Source organism: Ahaetulla prasina, chromosome 12 (assembly GCF_028640845.1).
Source record: "Ahaetulla prasina isolate Xishuangbanna chromosome 12, ASM2864084v1, whole genome shotgun sequence".
NCBI classification, from domain to species: domain Eukaryota; kingdom Metazoa; phylum Chordata; class Lepidosauria; order Squamata; family Colubridae; genus Ahaetulla; species Ahaetulla prasina.
Window position 1 is genome coordinate 13,013,249 of NC_080550.1, and position 20,253 is coordinate 13,033,501.

Sequence of the window (20,253 nt, forward strand, 5' to 3'; positions counted from 1 at the left end):
ACAGGATTGTAGTTTTGAGGAAAATGGGAGGAGAAAGGGAGTCGTTGGATATATTTGCTGTTTTGAATTGTTTATCAAAGATAATAAAAGCAGGATATCAATACATGAATAAATAAATAATCCACAAATATTGCCCTGTAGTATTGGGCAGTGGCACTCAGCTTGCAAAAGCCGCGGTAACAATGAAGAGTTTGATGTAGTGTTTAAGGCACCGAGCTAGGAAATAGGAGATTGTGAGGTCTAGTCCCACCCTGAGGGACAACCCAGTGACTTTGGGCCAGTCTCTCTCTCTCTCTCTCTCTCAGCCCTAGGAAGCAGGCAAAAGCCAAAGCACTTTTGAAATCTTGTCAAGAAAAGTGCAGAGACCTGTCCAGGAATCAACATTGACTTGAAGGCAATTCAGCTTTGTGTAAATGCAGTTGTCACTGATTCTTTCCTCCCCCCCCCCCCCCGCCCACCACCTAAAGTTCAAGAATGTGGATAGCATGGTGGGAATTGACTGAAAGGAAGTGTTTTGCTCTTGGGGTTTTACTGCCAAGGATAACATCCTGCGTGAACTAGGGCAATCCCTTGAATTGGGGAGCTGGGATGCTGCCGGCTCCAATCCTCCAAACGATGGGGAGATTATTCTGCTATCTGTGCTCAGTCCCTTCCACCTCTCCTTCCTTGCAGTGCTTACCTGGAAGTGCACCAGCAGGAACTGGAGAAGCTGAGTACCCAGATCCGTGAATCCAAGAGGAATTCTCGCTTGGTGAGTGACACAGTTCCTGTCGGACGCTGCCTGGCTCTGATAGACGCAAGGCTTTCCCTGCAAATTGCAAAAGTTCAGTGGAGACATGCATGCTGACCTTCCAGTCACTCCTGTGGACCAGATAATGATGGTGCTACACTTCTGATTTATATGCATTTTGTGTACAGAATCTCCCCAATAGACACCCACAAAAATACCTCCTTGCACATATTCAATATGCTGTAGTTTAGTTTAGTTTACTGTCATTGCACCTTGTTCAACGAAATTAAATGCCATCCTCAGTGTATATTATAACTATAAAAATAAAACACAAACACAGCATCCTTCACGTTCTGTACAATTGAGTTGAAAACCCCTCATATTGCATTAATACTGCACTATACAATATGTACATTAACAGTAACAGTAACAGAGTTGGAAGGAACCTTGGAGGTCATCTAGTCCAACCCCCTGCTCACGCAGGAGACCTATACTAGGGATTCAAACCGCCGAACTGCCGACCTTTCTGATCGGCAAGCTCAGTGTCTTACCCACTGAGCCACCTAGCCAGGCTATGAATACATAGATAATGCATACACAGTACACACTTCCCACTGCCTATGGAAATGTCAGAGTGTGCACAGCTTTACTACGTGAGACAACCCAGGAGCAATACACATAGCGAGAGAGAGAGATGCCCTAACAGGACCTCTTATTATTATACAGGTTCTTAAAGAGATAACAGCTAAAACCTTCTCTTCTTATTATACAGGCTCTTAAAGAGATAACAACTAAAAACCTTGCTGACTCATTCCCATCGGTGCATCATTGCCCCATGGTAGCAGTTGGTCAGCTCTTAAATCACTACTCTGACAGGAAATATGGTCCTTCCCTCTTGCCACAACATCAGAGGTGCAGCTTTAAAAAAAAATATGCTCAGAAGAGCATGTTGCAATGCCTAATATGATGCCATGTATTCACTGTGGGGTCCTTGGCGCTCTCAGAGCTTGGTTGTTTTCTTGCAGACGTTTTATTACCCCAGCTAGGAAACATCATCAATTGTTCAACTAGCTGGATGACGAAAGGCCTTGCAAGAAAACGATCAAACTCTGAGACCATAAAGGACTCCACAGTTCAGCCCTGAGCTGCAAATATTCTCTTCTATTGGCATGTATTCAGCCGTTCTTCCAAGTTCCTGACTTTCCCCTTCTCTTTTTCTCCTTTAGGGCTTCCTCTATGACCTTGACAAGGTAAGACATGCTGGGAAGGAAGTGGAGAACCCAAGGGACTATGTTAGACGGGAGAGAATTGCTCACTCATATGTTTCTGCATGCAAAATGTTGTCCCATCGGATCTTGGTTCCATCTCCTCTCTCTGTCTTTGCTGAGCTATCTTGCTGACGTTGGTTGACTTCATTGATTCATGGAAACCCTGCACCCTCCGCCCTTCTTTCCCCCCCCACCCCCACCTCCCTCTAGGATTTGCTGCCTCAATCTTTTGCTTTCTCCAAGCAACCTCAGAGGATTAAAGGAGCGAAGATGTAGGAATTTGCTCCTCTCTCTTGGAATCAGTAACTGAATGAGGGCAGGGGTAACTCTGCTGAATTAAGTGGTGCAACTTTCTTGTGTTTGGGCAGCAAATAAGGAGGACCCCTGGATTCCCACCCACCCACCACAACCTTGTTGGAAGAAATTGGTGTGAAGGCTGAAAGGTTTTTTTTCCCCCCAAAGGTTTTTTATTTTATTTTATAGACAAACAAACATACGATACATAATCCAACATTCAGTGTATCATCTGAGTACAACTTTTGTGTCTTCTTCTTACTCTTCCGATATTTATCATTTCTTAATATCATCATTTCTTTTATTGCAATATTTCTCCCACATGTCTTGATTTTCTATTAATACATTTATACATTTTTCTACTTGCTGTTCTATTAATACATTTATCTTATCTTCTTTCTCCTCTTTCTTCATTATAACATTACCCTATCTGTATCGCTTCTCCAACCAATCATAGAATTGCCCCCATGTTTTAAAAGTATTCCGATTCCTCTCTTTTCAAGGTCAATCTATTCATTTCTGCACAATCCAATATTTTCTTAATTATTTCTCCTTACATAGGGATTGTCTCTGCTTTCCACCTTTGCGCAAATACTATCCCCAAGGCTGAAGGTTTTAAATGGATGTCTGTAGAGATTCTCAGCCATCCAGGTCATGGCTGTCCCAAAGGTGCTTTTGGGACTTTCTTGCTTTTGAAGATGGTTCAGTTCTCATCCCAGAAGCTTCTTCAGCTCTGATAAGATAGTGGGGAATGGGAAGGATTTATATTGCTTGCAGAAAGCTGGACTTCCGCATCCTTTGGAGGGTCGTTGAAGCACTTGGAGGTTTATCTGTGTCCTCAGGGTCACCTGAGTGGTTGCTCCTGGTTCCTGTGTAGTCTGCAATTTTTCCTCTGGAAATCCATTTTCAAATGGATGGAGAGGAAAAGATGAAACTGGTTCTCCCTAATTGAGTCCTCGTTTTGTATATGGCTGCTGCCACTGAATTAAAAAAACACACCACTGTTTAGAACAGCAGTCACCAACTGGTGGTCCGTGGACCACTGGTGGTCCGCGAGGAAATTTTGGTGGTCCCCAGAAAAATTATTTGCATTTTTTATATTGCACTAAATTAGGGGTCCTCAAACTACGGCCCCTGGGATAGATACATGCAATGAACGTGTGTGTTGCTGCAGAGAGTGTCCCCCTTTGGGGTCTTTTTGTGTGTGTGGGGGGGGCCAGAAATTCCAACTTGGGGTCTGCTTCAGCCTCCTGGTGTGGGGCTTTGGGCAAAGTCTGGAGGGAAATGCTGGTGGTGGTGAAGAGCCGGAGGGCCTTGTTCCAGTGGGACTATATCATGGCCTGGAACTGGCTGACCATCTCAGCCCACTGAGCCTCCAGGCGCTGGTACCTGGCCCTCCCGCACTCCCACAGGCCTTCCCTCTGCTTGGAAAGCCTATGCTCCTAGTCCTCAGTGAGGTGCTTCTGTTGAGCCTCCTCTGTCAGATCCAATTTGAACTGAGCTGTTTTGCCAACTCTTTCTCATGGTGGCTGCTTAGCTCCAACAACTGCTTCCTATCGGGGCCGTAAGGAGCGGAGAGGCGAGGAGGGGCTGAGAGGGGAGGGTGCAAGTAGAGGCTGGCGAGGTGAGTGACATTGAGTTGGCCACACCCACCTAGTCACATGACCACCTAGCCATACCCACCTAGCCGGTCATTAGGCAGATCATATTAGTGGTCCCCGGGATTTAAAATTATGAATTTGGTGGTCCCTGAGGTCTGAAAGGCTGGGGACCCCTGGTTTAGTTTAGTTAGTTTAGTTTAGTTTAGTTTAGTTTAGTTGAATTTCTATACCGCCCTGCTCCCGAAGGACTCAGGGCGGTTTACAGCCATCATAAAAGAAGAAAGGTGATTACCAGCAGGTAGACTGCAATGCAGTTTGCCCATTATGGTTGAATGTAGTGACAGTCATGAAGCAGGTCTGTCATGTGATTTTTGTGATTCTGTCTGTCATTGTTTTTTTTGCAGAGAGCATCCTAGACCCCTCGTTTCAACCCTGAGCCACAAATCTTCTCCTTTATTAGAACTTTTTCTTTTTTGCAATGGTCATTAGTGAACCAGTGATTTGCTACAGGGATAAAAGGTAAAGGTTCCCCTGGCACATATGTGCTAGTCATTGCCGACTCTAGGGGGCGGTGCTCATCTCCGTTTCAAAGCCGGAGAGCCAGCGCTGTCCAAAGACGTCTCCGTGGTCATGTGGCCGGCATGACTCAACGCCAAAGGCGCATGGAACGTTGTTACCTTCCCACCAAAGGTGGTCCCTATTTTTTCTACTTGCATTTTTATGTGCTTTCGAAACTGCTAGGTTGGCAGAAGCTGGGACAAGTAATGGGAGCTCACCCCGTTACACGGCAGCACTAGGGATTTGAACCGCTGAGCTGCCGACCTTTCGATTGACAAGCTCAACGTCCTAGCCCCTGAGCCACCGCGTTCACCCAAAACTGGAAGTGCTATGGGGTTTGTTGGGTATTTTTTGCAACTTCATAAAACTCAGTCATCTGACTGCAGGATGCTGCAGGATGGTGTTATTGTAGTGCTCTACAGTCAGACACGACTGGTCAGAGAACTCTTTATCTTTCTACATTCTTTTACCAGTGGAGTTTCCAGAACCTTCCAAAATGGTGTTTCTTTCTTATTTCCACAGCAAGTCAAGTCCATCGAGCGTTTCTTGCGCCGTTTGGAGTTTCACGCTAGCAAGGTACCTGCCGTTTCTGAATTCACCGTGCCTGTAGGATTGCTGTGCCGAGAAAAGCTATTTTTTTTTAAAAAAACTGCCTTTCTAAATTATGCCTTTGTGTAAAATCGTAGTCTATTTTTCATACTGTATTTTTCGGAGTATAAGACGCGCCTTTTCCCCCCTAAAAAGAGGGTGAAAATCTGGGTGTGTCTTATACTCCGAATGTAGTTCCACCCAGCTTCTCAAATGGAGGTTTCAGAGGCTGAAAAAAGCATCAGAAATGAAGCTTCAGAAAAAAAGCCCCCAAACAGAGCTTCAGAAAAAAAGCCTCCAAACAGAGCTTCAGGGGGAAAAAAGCCTCTGAAACGAAGTTTGACACCTGTGGTCTATGAGTCCATGTTCTGGATACTTCATCAGGGGTCCTCACAGCTGGCTCGGCTTTCTGCTCATCCACCTCGCAGCTTCTCATGCTCGTTCTCCGTGTTTCTTTTCAATAGATTGATGAGCTCTACGAGGCGTATTGCATCCAGCGACGGCTCCGAGATGGAGCTCACAACATGGTCAAGGCCTACACAGCCGGTTCCCCTGGCAGCAAGGAGGCCCGGGAGAGCTTGGCCGAAGCTGGCAAGGGCTACAAGGAGTACACGGAAGTGAGTCAAGATGGCTGGCACTCAGGGAGGAAGAAATCGGTTGGGGGAACAAGAGGAGAGTTCCTGGGTTGACGGCATTAACAATTGGTTGTCGATGTTCTCCCCATGCAGAATATGTGTCTGTTGGAGAGTGAATTGGAAAGCCAATTGGGAGAGTTCCATATCAAGATGAAAGGTAGGATGGGGCAAACCACATCTGCCTGAGGAAGCTTGGTTGGCCATTTTTAAAAGCACCTTGTCAGGAATCAGAAATGACACAATGAGCTAATATAGAGTGGTCTGCTCGCCTATAGACAGGAATCTTGCCAGAGTAAAGCACAGACTGCATAACTATTAGATAAATACTGCAAAGTTTTAGGGAGGATCTCCCTTCAGTCTCTTCCTCCCCACAAGGGACTCAAGGCTACTCGGCCATTTCATCCTGTCCCCCCCCAACTCAGGATCATATTTCACACACCACCCTTGAGGAGTATACGAGATGGTTTGGCGCAGCAGCAGTAGAAGGAGAAGGCTGTTGAAACTTTGCCTTTTGATGTCTCCTCCAGATCGCAAAGTTTTCTCATAAATGTGCATCTGGAGAAAAGCGATGGGATGGGGGTGACCTTATAATGTATTGCCTTCTAATTCTTTATGAAGGAACATAAGGACTACCTAGGTGGCCCACCTAATGTTATCATGTCTTGTCTTGTTATGTCTTACGTCTTTTCTTCTCATTCTCCTGCAGGATTGGCTGGCTTTGCTAGGCTTTGTGCAGGCGACCAATACGAGGTTTGTGAAAGCAAGATGGGTGATGGTGGAGGGGATAGAATGTACAGGTTTTAGAGCTGGGTAGGGTTGTGGAAAACATTGAATTTGCAAATGGGAGCAAGTTAGGGGGTTGTTTTCTGCTCACTGACAGCCTTGGGGGTGCGGACACTGCCTGGTACGTTCCAGATGTTGATATCAAAGTCATCCCAGCGGTTGGAAAGTTGCCCGACTGTTTACTTAAGGGATAGGGTGAATCTGTCCCTTTGCTATCCAAGGAAGGCCTGTAGTCAAGCTGGCTGAAAACTGTGAGACTGAATCTTACTGCTAGTCATCTAACCGATACCCAAATCCCTCCTCCTTCGCGGTAGATCTTCATGAGGTATGGGCGCCAGCGATGGAAACTACGGGGTCGCATTGAAGCCAACAGCAAGCAAGTCTGGGATAGTGAGGAGATGATCTTCCTGCCCCTTATTACAGAATTTCTGTCTATCAAGGTGATTGATGTCTCCCTCGTCAGATGTTTTCCTACCTAGAAGAAGATGTCTTTTCCTTATTCGCCATAATTCTGCTTTTTTATTTTTTTCGTTCTCCTTTCAGGTGACGGAACTTAAGAGCTTGGCTAGCCATGTCGTGGTGGGCAATGTCTCCTGCGAGACCAAGGATCTCTTTGCCGCCCTGCCCCAAGTGGTGGCAGTTGACATCAATGACCTTGGCACAATCAAGCTAAGCCTGGAGGTCAATTGGAAGTGAGTGCCCTTGGCCTTCGGGCTTGTTCTGTTCTTCTCTAACGTTAGGACGTTGGTGGGTGTCACCAACACGACGGGTGTCATAAGTGGGCCACCATGAAAGAAGGATTCCCGGTGAGAGAGTCTATCTATAGCAGGGGTGAAATGCTCCCGGTTCGCCCGATCCGGTAGCAATGGTGGCGGGTCGTTTGGAGAACCGGTAGCAAAAATCCCTGCCCCCCCCCATGCCCAGCTGAGACGCGTGCTCGTCAAGGGTTTGTTTTTTTTACTTTTAAAAGCATTTTTTCTTCGGCCAAAAAAATGCTTTTAAAAGTAAAAAAAAAAGCCTCTGATGATTGCGTGGCTCAGCTGGAATCATCAGAATCTTTTAAAAGCATTTTTTCTACATTTTTTCTACGGGAGCTCCGACCCTGTGAAACGAACTTCCCCTCGGACTTCGACAATTACCTGACCTTAGGACCTTTCGCCGCGAACTTAAAACTTATTTATTTCATATGGCTGGACTAGCCTGATTTTTATTTTTATTGGATGGGTTTTTAAAATTGTGTTATTTTATAGGGGAGTATGTTTTTTAACGTTTTGGGCATTTAAATTAGTTTTTTAAGGGTTGTTTTTAAATTATTGTGTGTATTTATATTTTATCTGCCTGTTCACCGCCCTGAGTCCTTCGGGAGAAGGGCGGTATACAAATTAAAATATTATTATTATTATTATTATTATTACAATCTCTTCGGTCGAAGAGGTTGAAAAAAAAATGCTTTTAAAGGGTTCTGGCGATCAGGCAACTCAGCTGGGGTGGCCAGAACCCTTTAGAAGCATTTTTTCTACAGCCTCTTCGGCCGAAGAGGTTGTAGAAAAAAATGCTTTTAAAAGGCTCCTCTGGTGATCCCAAGCTGGGTTGCCTGATCATCAGAGGCTTTTAAAAGCATTTTTTTACAACCTCTTCGGCCGAAGAGGTTGTAGAAAAAAATGCTTTTAAAAGGCTCCTCTGGTGATCCCAAGCTGGGTTGCCTGATCATCAGAGGCTTTTAAAAGCATTTTTTTACAACCTCTTCGGCCGAAGAGGTTGTAGAAAAAAATGCTTTTAAAAGGCTCCTCTGGTGATCCCAAGCTGGGTTGCCTGATCATCAGAGGCTTTTAAAAGCATTTTTTTACAACCTCTTCGGCCGAAGAGGTTGCAGAAAAAATGCTTTTAAAAGGCTCCTCTGGTGATCCCAAGCTGGGTTGCCTGATCATCAGAGGCTTTTAAAAGCATTTTTTACAACCTCTTCAGCTGAAGAGGTTGTAGAAAAAATGCTTTTAAAAGTAAAAAAAAAAGTTGGCCAAGCCCACCCAGTCACATTACCCACCACCACCAAGCCACGCCCACAGAACTGGTAGTAACAAATTTTACATTTCACCCCTGGTCCATAGTTGTCTCCTTGAAGAACTTCCAAGTGATGTAAAGAACATGTGGGGCCATCTCTCCCTTCAGCTCTTCCTTCTTCTCCAGTAACTTTTTTTTTTTTTTTTGAATTTATATCCCGCCCTTCTCCGAAGACTCAGGGCGGCTTACATTGTGTTAAGCAATAGTCTTCATCCATTTGTATATTATATACAAAGTCAGCTTTTATTGCCCCCAACAATCTGGGTCCTCATTTTACCTACCTTATAAAGGATGGAAGGCTGAGTCAACCTTGGGCCTGGTGGGACTAGAACCTGCAGTAATTGCAAGCAGCTGTGTTAATAACAGACAGACTTAGTCTGCTGAGCCACCAGAGGCCCTGCATTCTAACTACTATTATAACTAACTACTATGCTTTCCTTCCCATCAGTCCGTTTGATAAAGAGGACCAACCGTCTTCTGCCAGTACTGTGAACAAGACATCGACGGTCAACAAGCGGTTCTCCACATACAACCAGAGCCCTCCTGATACCCCTTCCATGAGAGAACAAGCCTTTTACGTGAGTACTCCTTCAGTGGGTGTTATGTTTATTAAGATGTGGGGAGAATGGAAAGGTCTTTGTCTTTACGGCTTCACCACTAGCTTCACCAAGGATCTGGAGCTGGAAGACACCTTTCATCCTGGCGACTGACTCAGACTGGATACTGCAACACAGAACATTCTTGTACTTGTTTGTCTACTTAAGTGTTTTTATATCTCTAGACATTAGACTTGGCGTAGAATTTGTCAAATCACAGCTCTTTTTTTTTATGTATTTGAATTTATATCCCGCCCTTCTCCGAAGACTCAGGGCGGCTTACAATGTGTTAAGCAATAGTCTTCATCCATTTGTATATTATATACAAAGTCAACTTAATTGCCCCCAACAATCTGGGTCCTCATTTTACCTACCTTATAAAGGATGGAAGACTGAGTCAACCTTGGGCCTGGTGGGGCTTGAACCTGCAGTAATTGCAAGCAGCTGTGTTAATAACAGACAGACTTAGTCCGTTGAGCCACCAGAGGCCCTGCATTCAAAACGAACAATCATGATGTAATCTTGAACTGATTTCTGCAGTCTCGATCTGTAATCAGAGCTTGAAACACAGCTTCTTGGTTCAGTTAACTCAGAAATCTACGGTTTAACCACTTCTAGGAATGATAGATTATGACAGGGATTGTGCAATCTGAGATTATTCAATGAATGTAGCCCTTGATGCTTTGGCTGGAGACCACAGAGGTCTCAAAAAGTTGTTCCCAAAAATTGAATTCTAGTGTATAATGAAACGGGTGGAATAAATGGTGCTAATTTGGGTTAGTTACTTTTGTTTAATCCGATTTTATTTTGATCTGCCCTGGCTCATTTAATCTTGGCCTTGTCTACTTCCGGGGTGTGTGTGTGTGTGTGTGTGTGTGTGTGTGTGTGTGTGTGTATCTCCAGCACTTCATTTGAAGTCCATATATGGCCCTCAGAAAAAAACAATGTGAATTCTTTGATTCACGTCAAAGAAAAGGAAATAAAAAAGTATGAAAAACGAAACGTTTTCTTTTGCAATCCGAAACAAACTGTGTTTTATCTACCTGTGAAAGTTGCTCCTGTTTGTACGTGAAACGTTCCAAAGAGGAAGGAGAACAACTTATCTGACCTTTCTAACTGGAGAAAATAGACAGCTAGATTTATTGCAGAATAGTACGGTGTTCTTCACCCTGATCCCAAAAGGTGCTTAGATCTGGCCCATGGGGCCTCCCAGGAAACAGCAAAGGAGCAGCCCGCGGTGCCTCTGCCAGCAAAACCAGAACTCGGGCAGGCTGCTCATAATCTTCCCAATCTCCATTTTTAGCCACAACGGCCTCCTGCAGCCCTCTAACGGCAAAAATGGAGCTGGGGGGTGGCCTCCCTGAGTTCCGTTTTCACTGACAGAGGGCAACAGGAGGCTGTCTCAGCCGAAAACGGAGCACGGGAGCCTGTTTTCGCTGGCAGAGCGCTCGGGTCACCACAGGCGCCCCCAATATGAGTGTCATCAAGCTGGCCACGCCCACCCAGGCTAGGCCAGCCCCCCCCCTGGGCTCTCCAAGGTCAAACACAACCCTGATGCGGCCCTCAATGAAATCGAGTTTGACACCCCTGCCCTAAGCGGTAACCTAGAGAGCCCACCGGAAGTTGGAAGTCCTGGGTTGTTGATGGTTGCCTCTTTCTCCACTCAAGAGCCTGCCTTGGGAGGCGGTCCCCAAGCAGAGGCGGGCTTTGATGGACGTCTTCCAAGAGACCGTCTTGGAAAGGCTGCCGTGGAGCTGTTCGTGCAGCGACGTCTCCTCGGTGCAGCTCAGCACAAAGGCGTCTCAAGGTTGCGTAAGTGCTCGCACTGTTGAATCGCTTGGTGTGTCCCTACAATGGAGCTTCCTCTGCTTTAGCCTCTCCTTTAGTCCGTAGCGTCTAGCAGAGCTCAGGTAGATAAGTGGTACTTGACAGTACTAAACTGTATGGGCTTCCTTTGTCTTGTTTGCTTGTAGCGGTCATTCCTGATTGTGTCTTTACTGTCTGCTACCCCTCCATTCCGGGAAGTCGGGAGGGACCAGGGTCGAACGCTTTAGCGTGAAAGGTCTTCCTTTAAATTAGAAGTTGCAATCTGGGGTTTGTGGGCTGTGTGTATCCTTGATTTACTTAGAAGTAGCCCCGGATGTACTTTCAGGAGTCCTCTGAAGTTGATGAATCAAGATGTTGTGTTAGAACGACAGGTAGTCCTCAACTTACAACTGCAATTGAGCCCCGGATTTCTGTTGTTAAGTGAGACAGCTGTTTTGCTCAACGTTACGACCTTTCTTGGTGCAGCTGTTAAGTGAACCGCTGCGGTTCTTAAGTCAGTAGTGAATCCGGCGTCCCCGTTGGCTTTGCTTGTCAGAACTTCACAAAAGCGGGATCACGTGACCCCAGGGCACTGCAACTGTCGTAATATGAGTCAGTTGCCAAGTGGCTGGGTGACCGTGGGGTTGCTACAATGGTCGTAAGTGTGAAAAACGGCCGCAAGTCATTTTCTTCAGGGCCATTGTAAGTTTTGGTCACTAAATGAACTGTCGTAAGTTGAGGATTATCTGCATCTTCTTGATGGCGTCCTGTCTGCGAGAAGGAGAAGGAAAATGACGAGAAGATGTCTGAGAAAGGATGGGTCTCTTCACCCATTTTTGACCTTAACCCACCTCTACAGGCTGATATTTGAGACAATATGGTGCTTCCCCAAAAGTTATACTTGATTCTCGTACGGTTAGGTCTGCTTAAGAGATGAGATAAAGAGAAGTGGTAGCTGCTTCACACATATTATCATAATCTGGCTCGTTTGGTTTGGCTTAACCCAGGGTATTGTTGTGACCCAGGCCCAAGTAGGTAGTAGTAGACGCAATCAGTTCAAAAACAGACTTTATTAGAACAGCTGAGAATTAATTCATTCTCAGCCTCGTCCAAACTAAATCAAAGCAAATTCTTCATAACACAATTCTTCAGTATTATCACCAACCTTGGTCTAATTAGGCAAACTGCCAAAGGCTTTTCTTGGCAAAAGTTCAAAAGCAGAAAATGCCGACAAGAAATAAATGCAGGAAGACAAGGAGCAATTCTATCAACGTTGTTTTCTAGCAAAGAGCCCAAACACCGTTGCTGGTCTTTTAAGCCTTATGGGAGGGGCCAATCATCTCTTGGCCCTACTCCCGAGTCGTCCTTTTTGCTTGAGCTGCTCTTGCCTTCTGGCAGCTCTTCTCATGAGTGCATTAGGAACAGGCTCCTCCTGTTCCTCTGCCTCACTACTGTCAGTCTCTGGAGGCTCTGGAGTCTGCACATCACTCCCAGATGGCCCTGGCGCCACCTCTGCCCTCGACACAGAGCCCTCATCCGGGCCTTCCCCAGCCTCCAGGACTGGCCCATGTTCTTCCTCAGCCTCATCGCTGTCCGACTCTGTTGCCAGCTCCGCAGGCTGCTGGCGGACCACAACAGGTATAAATTCAGCTGTTGTAATTTATCAATCATGTTGCATAGCTTAATGAGGCTGATGAATCGGGCCTATTCAATGAATTATAATTAAAACGAGTCATTAGGATGTAACCAGGGATCATTGCTAAGGGGAATTTTAAGTTGTGTGAATAGGCATTTTGAGCAGGGATTCATCCAAAGGGCTGCATTTCGCACATCATTTTAATTCAATAAGGCCCTCATTTATCCTAACCTCTTTCTTACGAAAGGCTTTTGGAGGCGATATAAGCATGAGACAGCAAGTCCCCACTCAGGAGGTTACCCCAAAAGCCAACTCTAGAATCTCCCATATCATTCAGGAGGCCACCTCAATTGCTGAGAAATAGCTGGTCACTCTTCCCTGGGGGATTTGCCAATGTATATGGAAGGCAGAGCAAATTACTTAAATTGTCAGAGACATGCCAGCATCAACATCTGGGCAGATGGTTTTCTCCAGATGGCGAGCTGATGCAAAGGTTGAGGAACAATGGAAGAAAATGAATTCTATTAGACGCCAGTTCTTCTCCCAGATGTAGATCAAACCACTGACCGTTGTCTCTCTCTCTCTCTCTCTCTCTCCAGCCAAACAGCCTCCTGTGTGTAGGTAACTGGCTGGAGGATAAGAAGGAGTAGGGCTGAGATTACTATTATGGGATTGGGAGGTGTAAAGTATCATCCCATCCTCCATGGCATCTGTCCTATCTCGGCATCAAGAAATTTTCAAAGTATGTTATTAAGAATAGCCAGCGTAAACAGTGATGGGATTCAGCCAATTCGCACCACTTCGGGAGAACCGGTTGTTAACTTTCTGAGCAGTTTGGCAAACTGGTTGTTGGGAGAAATTATTAGGGCAGAGAACCGGTTGTTAAATTACCTGAATCCCACCACTAAGCGTAAGGTTTCAATCTTATAAAAATGCAAGTATGTATATTTGCCCCTGGGTCATTTGCAAGATGACCTGAAGGAACCCAGCAGCTGGCACAGATTTTGGTTAGTTCAGCTAAAGCCTTGTGTTTACCTGGAGTTGGTACATCAGGTCAAGGAAGAAGAACTGTCGATGTTCCAGAAGAAGGCAAAGTTGGGGTTGTGGAAAGAATGGAGTGTGAATGAGTGTGTTTGTAGGTGGAAGAGGTTCTGCTTGTGTGCTCATTCTGACCTGCAGTGCTCGGTGCGGTTGTATCTCATCCGTGTTGTTGTTTTCTTCAGAACATGTTGCGGCAGCAGGAGGAACTGGAGAATGGGGCAGCCTGGTCCATCTCTTCAGAATCGTCTGATGACTCTTCCAGCCCCCAGCTGTCCGGAAGTGCCCGGCATTCATTGCCCAGGCCTATTGTGCAACCTGCAGTGCAGGCCACTGCACCAGCCATTGAAATTGCTTTCACCCACCCCGAGGACAAGGAACCGGCAACCCGAGAGGAGGCCGCCATGGCCAATGGACACGTGTCCTATGCCCGGACTCTTAGCCAGATCAGTGAAGCAAGTGTAGACTTGCCCATCGCAGAAGAGAGGGAATGTCTTGTCCCTAAGGAGTCTAGCCCTTGGGAGGTCCCGCCCTTGGAAACGAACTCCTCACCCCCAACTGTGGGCTCACCACTAGACACTAAGATCTGTGAGGATGAAGAGCAAGAAGATGAGCCCGATGGGGCCACCCCTGTTGGAGAGGAGAGTGAGGACACGCCTGGTCCAGCCCCAGAGGTTCAACAGCTCAAGTCCTCCTTGGCCCCACCAACCTTGGGACAGCTTCAGCCGCCAGGGATCTCAGAAGCTCCAAGGCCCAAACCTGTGGACTCTGGCCTGGAAGAGGCCATCAACACACTGGCTTCTGCTCTAGATGACTATCGGGGCCAATTCCCTGAGTTGCAGGTTCTGGAGCAGGAACTCAAGCATCTTGAGGAGATTCTCTTGGTAAGTGAGTGGGTAGAAAGCTTAGGATCACATCAGGAACTGGAGGGGGGGCGGGTTCTCATAGCACTTAAACAAAGAAACTGAACACTGCTTTCCTGAGGTCTTCTCATACTGATGTGTTTTAAGCCAGGAGAGTGAGCTGCAGCTGCCAAAAAAGCCAACACAAGTCTAAGCCGCATTAACAGAGGGATAGAATCAAGATCACGTGAAGTGTTAATACCACTTTATAATGCCTTGGTAAGGTCACACTTGGAATCCTGCATTCAGTTTTGGTCGCCACGATGTAAAAAAGATGTGGAGATTCTAGAAAGAGTGCAGAGAAGAGCAACAAAGACGATTAGGGGACCGGAGGCTAAAACATATAAAGAACGGTTGCAGGAACTCGGTATGTCTAGTTTAATGAAAAGAAAGACTAGGGGAGACATGATAGCAGTGTTCCAATATCTCAGGGACAAAGAAGAGGGAGTTAAGCTACTCTCTAAAGCATCTGAGGGCAGGACAAGAAGCAATGGGTGGAAACTAATCAAGGAGAGAAGCAACCTAGAACTAAGGAGAAATTTCCTGACAGTGAGAACAATTCATCAGTGGAGATCACAAGGATTGTCTGGCTGCCATTTTGGAAGAAATAAAACTGAACATTGCAAATTTTAGCAATCTCTTTTCTATCTCAGGGACATTTTTTTGGCGTTATTCCAGACATCATGAGATTCTGAGTCACCTCCTCGAGATCTGTCAAAATCTCAAGAGAGTTAGCGATTCCATGAGATTTTTCCTGCTTTAAAACAAAGGCAGCATTTAACTTTGGAAACTCCCTGCTCATGTTTTGCGATCTACTAATTGCCATTCTGCATGACTGCTCCTCTTTAGGAGTTCTGGAATTCCTCTATCCAAAACCTGGTTTTGAGAACTTTCCCAAATGATGCAAGCTATCTCACTTAGTGCATCTTTGTTTTATGTTTATGCACAATTCTGACCAGTTCTAGGAAGGAAGGCAAACGTTGAAGGGACCGGTGTAGCTATACGCCTCCTGTGTGTAGTAAATTATTTTCAGTTAAATTTCTCACCACATCTGCTCCTGTGAACTTTGGAGGGCAACTGTAGGGTATATCTTCAACTCACACATTTCCGCTGTCTTTTTTCCACAAGATAAACTTCCTGCCTACACATTAGAGGCCCATACTGGTTGTTTTGAGAAGGAAAATAACATACACACACAAAAAAAACCTTGCAGAGAAATGCAGAGAATTCTGCATGGTTCATAGGCTGTAGGTAGACTCCAATTTTAGGCTTCCGTGTTCACATAAACCAAGGAAAATACAAATACGATTTTCTAGCAGCCTTTGAATTTTAATGAAAATTCAGTTTGCTGAAAACGCTGAACTGCTCCAATAGAGGCATCTCCCAAATTTCCGACAGATGATCTTCTACGTCAAAAATTAAGGCCCAAGGTTTTCAGCAGAAAAGGTGTACACCTTTTGGGCACCCACTCTTTGAACATTGGTTTGGAAATTAAACACGGAGGAGGGGTGAAATCTATTTACCTTCCCTAACCGGTTCAGAAGTGCGCGTGTCATGTGCGTACTTGGACCCTCTGCGCCTGCAGAAACCCTTCTGTGCAAAGGGTTAAAACCAGGAAGTAACAATGTCCGGGTGGGCGGAACCTCGCGTTGTCGCCGCTACAAGTTGTCCGAGCCACCCAGCCCCGCTACCGGTTTGCCCGAACCAGTGCGAACCGGTAGCATTTCACCCCTGACACAGAGTGTTTCGTTTTTGTGTTGTGGGTGTGTTTTCTCTTTTACACTTGGATGCTTAGGCCCAGCAGGGCAAAAAGAAGAACAATAAGATTCCAAGAGAGATAAAAGGCTGACTAAAAAGTCAATAAATGATGGAATTTTAAAAAGGTTAAGAGATGATGGATAATGAGAAAATATATTAATAAAATGGGAAAATACAAATAGGGAAAATAGTAGTGTATATATACATATATATATATATGTATGTGTGTGTGTGTATATATATATATATATATATATATATATATATATATATATATATATATATATATATATATATATATATATATATATATTAATAGATAATATAACTTTTATAACTAAAAATAAGTTAAGATCAGTAGATGGAAATTTAGGATTATGTAATTTAATTGTATTATTAATATTAATAGTGTGTTAAAGTATATTGTGAATTTAAAATATTAAGGATTGGAAATTGTGGGGATTTTGAGATACACTCCTGGGATTGATTAAATATTGTTAAAATTTGGCATTATTAGTAATCCTACATATCTGGAATATTGAAGTTATGGTGGAATAATGAGTAATTCTTAAAATATTAAATAATAGTAATTTAGTAGGGGATAACAAACACATGGCGTAAAGAAGTGTTATCTTTGTTTAAATGAATTAACGGGGAAAGATGATAAAGAATTATGAAGAAAGAATAGCATTGTTGAAATTGGAAGATTAGGATTATACATAACGTGTTTCCCCGAAAATAAGCCCTCCCCGAAAATATTTAACCGCATGTGCAGCCGGACCCCACCATTTCCTCTGGTTAGGGTTAGGAAGATAGAGCTGGAAATCAGGTAAGACGGCAAGAGGAACCCCGTCTTGCCCCAAAATAATAAGACCTCCCCGAAAATAAGGCCAAGCGCTTATTTCAGGGTTCAAAAAAATATAAGACAGGGTCTTATTTTCAAGGAAACATGGTACTTATTTGCGTTGTTAGCGTTGTTTAAAAAAGACTTGCCCCAGTCAATGCACCGTCCACAAAATACGTATGAAATTATTAACACTAAAAAATATAAAATAAAATTATTTTAAAAAAAGAGAGAGAATTGATCGATCCAAAAGGGAACCGGTCTAACACTTGTCCTTAATTTCCGCCCCGCAAGCAAAAACAAGGGCTGTGCCTGAGCCGAGCCTCGAGTACCAGCTTGACGGTGGAACACGCGCTCGAGAGTTTCAGCTTCCTCAATGCTTCTGAATCGGAAGACTCCGAAGGAGATGATGACAAGTGAGTAAACTGGTGAAAGGCGGGTTTAAAGTTGCCCGCAACAGCCCATAGCCAACTCCGCATACGGGTAGCCCTCGACTTATAACGGTTCATTTAGTGACAGTTCAAAGTCAAGACAAGCACCGGAAAAAAAGGTGACCTAGGACCATTTTTCACACTTACGACCGTTGCAGCACTCCCCCCCCCCCCCCCGGTCATGCGATCAACATTCGGGCGCTTGGCAATTGACTCACATTTATGACGGTCGCAGTATCCCGGGGGGGGGGTCACGCAATCCTCTTTTTTCCCCGACCTTTTGGCTAGCAAAAGGGGAAAGCCGGATTCGCTTTCACAATCGCTTTAACTCACTGCAGGGATTCACTTGACAAACCTGGGCAAGAAAGGTCGTAAAATGGAGCACGGTTCACCTTTTACGGCTGTCTCACTTAGCAGTCGAAATGTTGGGGGGGGGGTCCATTGTGGTCGTAAGTCGAGGACTACCCTGTATATCTCCTGTGTCTGGCTGGACCCTGCTCCCTCCAAGCGAATATCTTGGCAAGGTTCTGCCACAGGATACCAGTGACTTTTCCCACGGTGCTGATGCAGCTGTTGGGAATCGATCTAAAACCATCTGGTCTAACAGGTGGAAGTCGGCAAAAAATGCAGCAGCAGCGCCACTCGGTGGCCAGTGGCTGACACTGCCACCAAGATCTGTTCTCTCGTTCTCTCCCTCCCTCCCTCCCTCCCTCTCTCTCTCCTCACTCTCTTTTCTCTCTTCTCTCTCTCCCCTCTCCTCTCTCTTTTCTCTCTCTTCTCTCGACCCCCCTCTCTTCCTCCCTCTGTCTCTCTCTCCTCTCTCTCTCTTTTCTCTCTCCCTCTCCCCCTCTCTCCCTCCCTCCCCCTCCCCCCTCTCTTTCCCTCTCTTTCTCTCCTCTCTCTTTTCTCTCTCTTCTCTCGCTCCCCCTCTCTTCCTCCCTCTGTCTCTCTCTCCTCTCTCTCTCTTCTCTCTCTCCCTCTCCCCCTCTCTCCCTCCCTTCCCCTCCCTCCCTCCCCCCTCTCTCACACACACACACTTTCCTATTTGCAAGTGAGAATAGAATAGAATAGAATAGAATAGAATAGAATAGAATAGAATAGAATAGAATAGAATAGAATAACAGAGTTGGAAGGGACCTTGGAGGTCTTCTAGTCCAACCCCCTCCTTAGGTAGGAAACCCTATACCGCTTCAGACAAATGGTTGTCCAACATCTTCTTAAAAACTTCCAGTGTTGGAGCATTTACAAGTTCTGGGGGCAAGTTGTTCCACTGATTAATTGTTCTCACTGTCAGGAAATTTCTTCTTAGTTCTAAGTTCCTTCTCTCCTTGATTAGTTTATTAGTTTATTCTTGATTTAGAATTGAATTGAACTGAACTGAACTTTATTTGTACTAAAATTTAAGACACTCAGGTGCCACACTGTTCACGCATTGATGTTTGTAAAATAAATAAATAAAAAATAAAAAAACTGGGGGTGGGGTTTTAAAAGAATAGAATAGAATAACTTTATTGTCACTTTGAATGTACACTAATTGGCATGCCTTAAAAATGAAATTTCATTGCACGCAGCTCTTAAAGGGTCACCGCCTCCAATTTTACATTAGATAAACATGACAAGAGAAATAACTAAATACAAAATTTATGTATATACCAACATATATTATACGACACAGAAAAACAACACGATCTAGTTGTACATGTTTATGGCAAGGAAAAACGAATCTTGTGAGTTCACCAGACGGATGGCTTAGGGAACAAAGTTCTTCCAGAATCTGGTAGTCCTGCTTGAAATACTTCGAAACCTCCTTTGACCAACTTTCTGATATACATTGATTTGATCCTGCCTTATCCACCCTGATGGTGGTCAGAAATCACGGGCAAATTTATTCAGGTTGAGCCTTTGCGTTTTTCTTCTAAGCTGCGATCTGACCACCATGTATGGAAAGCGAGCACATGGCCCAGGTGCAGCGGTGGTTTTGTTGTGTCCCACCCCCACTCCGACGAACGAGTCAAGGAAGTCCATAACAAACTTGGCAACGAAGCATCTGCAGCTTGCCAAGTTCCTTCGAGGTTTATCAGGGCAGGAGTCCAAGTTGTGACTTCAGTGATGGGGTCCGGTATCAGCAAACTAGATAAGACTTTGCTTGACTCAAGATTGGAATGCCAAAAACAGGTCCTTTATATAGGCTGTGGGGTGTGGCTCCATGACTCAGCATTTATCCAGGCCTGCCCCACCCTTCCTTCTGCTGGCGTCACCTCTCAGATCTCCGGAAGCGAGGGTCCACCTACTCTGAATTGTCTTCAGCTGGATCTGCTGTCAGCGTCTGGGAAAGGGAGGGGTCAGATGGAGTAGGCCCAGGTAATTCCACCACCTGGCTGGCTTCCTGCTCTGAAGGCTGAACCAAAGGAACACACGCTGTATGAGTGAGGTTTATTGGGCTTCTCCTTTCACTCCTTGAATCCTCTCCGGGCATTGGGCCAGGGCCAGGGGCTGGAGTCATGACAGGCCGTTCATCTTCATTATCAGACTCTGAGTCTGATAAAAGACCCGGCTGGAGATGGGAGGGGCCCGGCTGAGGAGAGGAGGGAGGACGAGCCACAACAGGTTTGCTTCCGGTTCTGTCCAGTTCTATAGGACCGGTAGTAAAATCGCCAGGAGGCTCCGCCCACCTGCCCAGACGTCATAAATGACGATCTGCGCAGAAGCGTGCATGCCCCCGTTGTG

At 45.3% G+C, this 20,253-nt stretch overlaps 1 protein-coding gene across 7 annotated transcripts in view; it reads left to right on the forward strand.

Annotated features, from left to right (window-relative positions):
• Window positions 1-20,253, forward strand: part of RIPOR1 (RHO family interacting cell polarization regulator 1) — a 158,371-nt gene that overhangs the window by 121,994 nt on the left and 16,124 nt on the right. For all 7 annotated transcript variants that reach the window (XR_009151890.1, XM_058154757.1, XM_058154756.1 and 4 more), the window contains 11 exons: window positions 673-751; window positions 1,957-1,980; window positions 4,974-5,027; window positions 5,504-5,656; window positions 5,768-5,831; window positions 6,381-6,424; window positions 6,772-6,897; window positions 7,001-7,149; window positions 8,964-9,093; window positions 13,777-14,475; window positions 17,390-17,511. Coding sequence is in view for 6 of the 7 variants with exons in the window: in XM_058154757.1 (XP_058010740.1) it covers window positions 673-751; window positions 1,957-1,980; window positions 4,974-5,027; window positions 5,504-5,656; window positions 5,768-5,831; window positions 6,381-6,424; window positions 6,772-6,897; window positions 7,001-7,149; window positions 8,964-9,093; window positions 13,777-14,475; window positions 17,390-17,511 (1,644 nt within the window). In the remaining variant the exon portion in view is untranslated. The remainder of the gene's footprint in view (window positions 1-672; window positions 752-1,956; window positions 1,981-4,973; window positions 5,028-5,503; window positions 5,657-5,767; window positions 5,832-6,380; window positions 6,425-6,771; window positions 6,898-7,000; window positions 7,150-8,963; window positions 9,094-13,776; window positions 14,476-17,389; window positions 17,512-20,253) is intronic.